Source organism: Ichthyophthirius multifiliis (genome assembly GCF_000220395.1).
Source record: "Ichthyophthirius multifiliis unplaced genomic scaffold scaff_1120509250972, whole genome shotgun sequence".
Classification (NCBI taxonomy): Eukaryota; Ciliophora; class Oligohymenophorea; order Hymenostomatida; genus Ichthyophthirius; species Ichthyophthirius multifiliis.
The window spans coordinates 38501-44688 of record NW_004086325.1 but is presented as its reverse complement, the minus strand read 5'-3'; the positions used below and the strand labels follow the sequence as shown (position 1 = coordinate 44688).

General features: G+C 16.9%; 2 protein-coding genes across 2 annotated transcripts, besides 10 other annotated features; both read left to right on the top strand. All coding sequences in view use genetic code 6, as the record gives it.

Annotated features, from left to right (window-relative positions):
• Positions 1 to 699: 699 nt before the first annotated feature.
• Positions 700 to 744: a microsatellite.
• A 793-nt stretch (positions 745 to 1537) lies between these two features.
• Positions 1538 to 1579: a microsatellite.
• A 543-nt stretch (positions 1580 to 2122) lies between these two features.
• Positions 2123 to 2155: a microsatellite.
• A 671-nt stretch (positions 2156 to 2826) lies between these two features.
• Positions 2827 to 2877: a microsatellite.
• A 121-nt stretch (positions 2878 to 2998) lies between these two features.
• Positions 2999 to 3070: a microsatellite.
• Positions 3026 to 3078: a microsatellite.
• IMG5_122200 (hypothetical protein) lies at positions 3078 to 3914 on the top strand (the record flags this gene model as incomplete). The annotated part of the gene is made up of 1 exon (XM_004032402.1): positions 3078 to 3914. The coding sequence occupies one exon, from the start codon at positions 3078 to 3080 to the stop codon at positions 3912 to 3914; it is 837 nt and encodes a 278-aa protein (XP_004032450.1).
• A 213-nt stretch (positions 3915 to 4127) lies between these two features.
• Positions 4128 to 5213, top strand: IMG5_122190 (hypothetical protein; the record flags this gene model as incomplete). The annotated part of the gene is made up of 1 exon (XM_004032401.1): positions 4128 to 5213. One exon carries the CDS (start codon positions 4128 to 4130, stop codon positions 5211 to 5213), a length of 1086 nt encoding a protein of 361 aa, XP_004032449.1.
• A 115-nt stretch (positions 5214 to 5328) lies between these two features.
• Positions 5329 to 5427: a microsatellite.
• Positions 5359 to 5427: a microsatellite.
• Positions 5428 to 5574: 147 nt separating this feature from the next.
• Positions 5575 to 5619: a microsatellite.
• Positions 5613 to 5673: a microsatellite.
• Positions 5674 to 6188: the final 515 nt, after the last annotated feature.

Below are 6188 nucleotides of genomic sequence, written 5' to 3'. Positions count from 1 at the left end.
TATATATATTTATTATTTATTAATTTAAATATATTTTTTTATTTTTATATTAATATATTTTATTTTTTGATTATTTTTATTATAAATAAACATATGATTTAATGTTCTAAAGTAAATTTAAGTAAATAAAGATTATATACAGTTATGTATTTTTGATAATAATTTATTATATTTATTATTTTTTATTATAAATAAGTAATATAATTAGTCTTATTTATATATATATATATATATTTAGCTTTTATTTTATATAATATGTTTATCTTTTAGATTCAAAATAACTAATATTTTTAAAAATTGATTTCGTATAATTTTTGTATTTCTTAAAAATAAAAATAAATAAATTATTAACAATATAAATGGATTATAAATATAATTATTTGAAATAATGATTAATAAATATATTGTAATGATGTAAAAAAATATGTTTAAAAATTAAAATTATAATTTATATTATGAAATAATATCTAATATCCACTAAGTAATGTAAAAAAAATTCATTATTTAATTTCCAATACTAAATATATTATTATCGTGAATACAAAATGAATAAATTTGTAAAATATATTATTTATTAAATATTTAAATAATATATTCTAAAATTTATTATAATAACATATTTAATGAAAATGAAAGAATATAAAACAAATATTTAATATAATAATATAATAAATTATTTAAAAAAATAAATTAAAATTAATATATATATATATTAATATATGTATTTATATATATTTATATATAGAATAAAATTAATGTAAATACATTTATTATAAATTAAAAATATATAAATATTTTTAAATTACCTTAAATAAAAATTGATTTTTTATTTAAATAAATAAACATTTTTATATAAAAAATGTTTATACATTAAAAAACATAATTAAAGTTAATATTAAAATTAAACTCTATTAAAATTGATTATTTTAGCAAATATGATAATAAAAAAGATTATTATAAAGTTTTAGAAATACCATATAATTCTACAGCAGACTAAATTAAAAAATAATTTTTTAGACTCGCTAAAAAATTTCATCCAGACTAAAATCCATCATCTCTTGAAAAATTTAAAGAAATAAACGAAGCATATTAAATATTAAGCGATGAATAGAAAAAATTCGAATATGATTAAGTTATTTTCTAAAAAGGCAATTTCGAGTAATAATATGAAAGATATAAGTAATAAGAATATTAATAAAATTAACAATATAATAATTATTAATAAAATTAAAAGTAATAAAAAGTTAGTGATGATAAATTTTAATATTATTGGGAAGCCTAAAATTTTTAAAATAGATAGTAGGAAAAGTAAAATTAGCAAAAATATAATTATGGAAATTAATAAAGATATTAATAAAATCATTAATACTTTTTTGATGAAAAAGAATTTAATAATTTTTTTTAAAATATATAAAGAAACTAAAGTTAAAGATATTAATAAAGTGAATAATATTATTAATAGTAATAAAAATAACAATATTATTCTAGATAAAGATATAATTCGTAAGTTTAATAAGAATAGGAAAGGCAATATTTCTAATAATAATAATAATAATAATAATAATAATAATAATAATAAAGCGATTAATTCGATTCTTATTTTGATGATTATAATTATAAAAATATTAGAAGAAACAAATTCAGTCCGGAATATATAAGAGAAATAAACAGAGAGGCTTTAAGAAGATAAAAAGAATATGAAAAATATAAAATAGAGCAAGATGTATATTCGATATTTTTTAAAAAAATATCTTATATATAGTTAATATATATATTTAATTTAATTTTTTAATAAAATAAAAAGGAATTATAATTAAAAAAAATTTAAGAAAAACTAGATAAATTCTAAGATAATATAATTGAAGTTGGTAAGAAAGTTGGAGAAGTTAAAGATAAAACTGAAAAAGTTGTAAAGGTAATCAAAAAATCTAATTTATAGTTTTTTTTTATAACTATTCTTTTATTTAAAAATCATAAAATATATATAAACTGCTTTATATTCATTTTAATTTATATTTATATTAAAATAGGATATTGGTAGCAAAATAACGTCTTTCTTCAATAAAAAATGAATGTATTTTTTTTAATTATAATAATATTTTAGTATCAAATTTATATAACTTATTTATTTAAATTAATATTAATTTAATTAATAAAAAAACTAATTCTTTTTTAGCTAATTCACAAATTATTTAATTACGTATTATAAAAAACTAGTGTTTTTAAAAAATAATTTAAAAATTAATGAATGTTATAAAAACAATATTATTTAAAATTAGTGTTGTAGAAATACAATTATTGAAAAATAAAGTTACTATTTTATTTTATAAAAATTTTAAAATATAAATTTCAAGTTTATTTTTAAGATGTAACTAAATTTTCTTATAAAAATATTAAATATTTCAATATTTTTTATACAGCTACATATTTTTTAAAGTATCTTTAAATATTTTCTATAAAAAAATATAATAATAACCTTTTTATAGTTCTTCTTAAGACGAATGAAGCAATCATATTAATAATAATAAAATAAGAAATAATAATAAATAATTCTAAAATAAAAAATAATAATATTTTCTTTTTATTAATAATATAATTAAAAAATATAAAACTATTAATTTTATAATATGTTTTATTAATATTCATTTATTATTATTAAATATATGTTATTATAACAAAACAATTATAAACGTTATAATATGATTATTTAAATAATTATTAAATTAAATATTATATTTTATATCTAATATTTTTATAATAAATTTTGATACATTTTAATAAATTTATAAAATTTTGAAAATATAAAAAATAGAAAAAAAGAATAAGTTTTAATATAATAAAAAATTAATTTTATATATAATTAAAAAAATTAATTTTTTCTAAAAAGAAAAAAAAGAATAAATAAAAAAATTATAATAAATATAATTATATATATAATAATAAAAGAAAAATAGAAAAAAAGAAAAATATTTAAAACATTATTAATAATTTTAACTATAAAAAAAATTAAAACCACACTAAAAAAAAAAAAAAAAAAAAAAAATATTCTAAAAAAAAAAAAAAAAATTAATCTAAAAATGACTACTTAAGAACCCGAACACTTTGCATTCGAAGCCGACATCTAACAATTAATGGGCTTAATAATTAACACTTTCTATACTAACAAAGAGATATTTTTACGAGAATTAATATCAAATTGCTCTGATGCATTAGACAAAATTCGCTACAAATCAATAACTGACTCCGAAAATGCCCGTCTTGACCTTGAACCGAATTTTCGTATTCGAATAATCCCTGATAAATAAAACAACACCTTAACAATTTGGGACACCGGAATCGGTATGACGAAAAAAGAACTAATCAACAACCTTGGTACAATTGCTAAATCAGGTACAAAAGCATTTATGGAAGCTCTATCTTCAGGTGCTGATATATCTATGATTGGATAATTTGGTGTAGGATTCTATTCTGCATATTTAGTAGCTGAAAAAGTCGAAGTGATTTCCAAATCAAATGAAGATGAACATTAATGGAGATGGGAATCTTCCGCTGGTGGTACTTTTGCTGTAGTTTGTGATGATTAAAACCCTGAGAAACTAACTAGAGGGACTAAGATAATTTTATATATGAAAAATGACAATTTAGAATTTTTGGAAGAACGAAGAATTAAAGATTTAATAAAAAAACATTCAGAATTTATCTCGTTCCCAATAGAACTTTATGTCGAAAAAACTGAAGAAAAGGAAATTTCTGAAGATGAGGATGAAACAGGAAAAGAAACCGAAAAAAAAGGTGATGATAATGAGCCTTAAATATAGGAAGAAAAAGATGAAAAAAAACCTAAAAAAAGAAAAAAGTAAAACAAATACACAGCGAATTTGAAGAATAAAATAAAAATAAACCTTTATGGATGAGGAAACCAGAAGAAATTAAAAAGAAGAATATGCTTCTTTCTATAAATCCCTTACAAATGACTGGGAAGATCATTTAGCTGTTAAATAATTCTCAGTAGAAGGATAATTAGAATTCAAATCTATCCTTTTTATACCCAAAAGAGCTCCTTTTGATCTTTTTGAGACTAAAAAAAGAAGAATAATATCAAATTATATGTCCGAAGAGTCTTTATAATGGACGATTGTGAAGACATAATACCCGAGTACTTAAATTTTGTACGAGGTGTGGTAGATTCTGAAGATTTACCATTGAATATTTCGCGAGAATTCCTCCAACACAATAAAATACTGAAAGTTATAAAAAAAAACATAGTAAAAAAATGCCTTGAAATGATTTAAGAAATCTCAGAAAACAATGAAGAATATAAAAAATTCTATGAATAATTTTCTAAAAACTTAAAATTAGGAATTCACGAAGATTCTGCTAATAGAGCAAAATTATCAGAATTTATAAGATTTTATTCATCTAAAAGCACTGAAGAAATGATTACATTAAAAGACTATGTGAGTAGAATGAAAGAAGGTTAAAAAGACATATATTTTATTACTGGTGAAACTAAATAAGCTGTATCTTAGTCTCCATTTGTTGAATCATTGAAAAAAAGAGGTTATGAAGTCCTTTATATGATCGATCCTATAGACGAATATGTGATTTAATAATTAAAAGAATTCGATGGAAAAAAGCTCAAGAATTGTACCAAAGAAGGCCTTGAATTAGAGTAAACTGAAGATGAAAAGAAAAAATTCGAAGAAAAAAAAGCTTCTTTTGAGCCTTTATGTAAATTAATAAAAGAAACATTAGGAGATAAAATCGAAAAGGTAACTGTTGGTTAAAGACTAGATGAATCTCCTTGTGTTTTAGTTACAGGAGAATATGGATGGTCTGCTAACATGGAAAGAATAATGAAAGCCTAAGCTTTAAGAGATGCTTCTTAGTCTACTTATATGGTTTCAAAAAAAACTATGGAAATTAATCCAGATAATGCAATTATTTAAGAACTTAAAAGTAGATCAGATAAAGATAAAGCAGATAAAACAGTCAAAGATTTGATTTGGTTGCTTTTTGATACTTCTTTATTGGTATCAGGATTTTCATTAGACGAACCTACCCATTTTGCTAATAGAATACATAGAATGATTAAGTTAGGATTATCAATTGATGATAAAATGGAATTAGAAGAAGATCCAGGACTAGTTAAAGATGCTAATAATAATAATACTGAATAATAAGGTACTAATGCTATGGAAGATGTTGATTGAATATTATATATCTATATAGTTATTTATATATACATATATATTAAGACATATTATTATTATATAACATTTGATTTATATATTGTTCTAAATAATAAAAATTTATATATTAATTAAAATATTTATATAAATATAAATATTATTTAATTTATATATTATATATTATAAATTATATATAAATATTTATATATATATATAATATTTATATATATATATAATTTTTTGTTTTAATTTTTCTAAATTATCTTATATTATTAAATTATTAAAAAATTAATTTTATTTTTTAAGAAATATACTTTTAATATTAATAAATATACCTTTATGAATTTTTTTTTAATATTATATGTTTTTTATATGTATTATCTATTAATTTTATATATATATCTTTTTTTAATATATTATTAATTTTTTTATTTTTATAATAAATAAAATAATTTTTTTTTTATTTATCAAAATTAAATAAAAAATCAAAATTATATTTAAATATATTTTTTTTTTAAATATTAAAAATTCTATGAATAACAATATAAATAAATAATTAAGTACTAAAATAAAAAAAATATTATTTTTACTAAATTAAATATTAAATATAAAATTTATTATAATATTTGATTATATAAAATCAGATATTTTATAAAATCACTATTTTCTAAAGAAAAATTATGTAAATAATCAATCAATATAAGTTTTGTATTGAAACTAATTTAATAAATAGCTTAGTTTTTTTATAATAACACTATTCTCTGTATTGTATTTAGTTTTTTTTTTTAATAAACCATTTCATAATTAATCTTATTTATTTATATCTAAAATTTCAAAAGATTATTTAAATGAATAAATATAATGAATAATTAATTAATCATAACTTAAATATTTAAAGTAATTGATTATATAATTTATATTTATTTTATTAAAAAGTAACTTTATGCAAAAATCAATTAATAGAAATATTTATTACCATTATATTTTTTTATATAT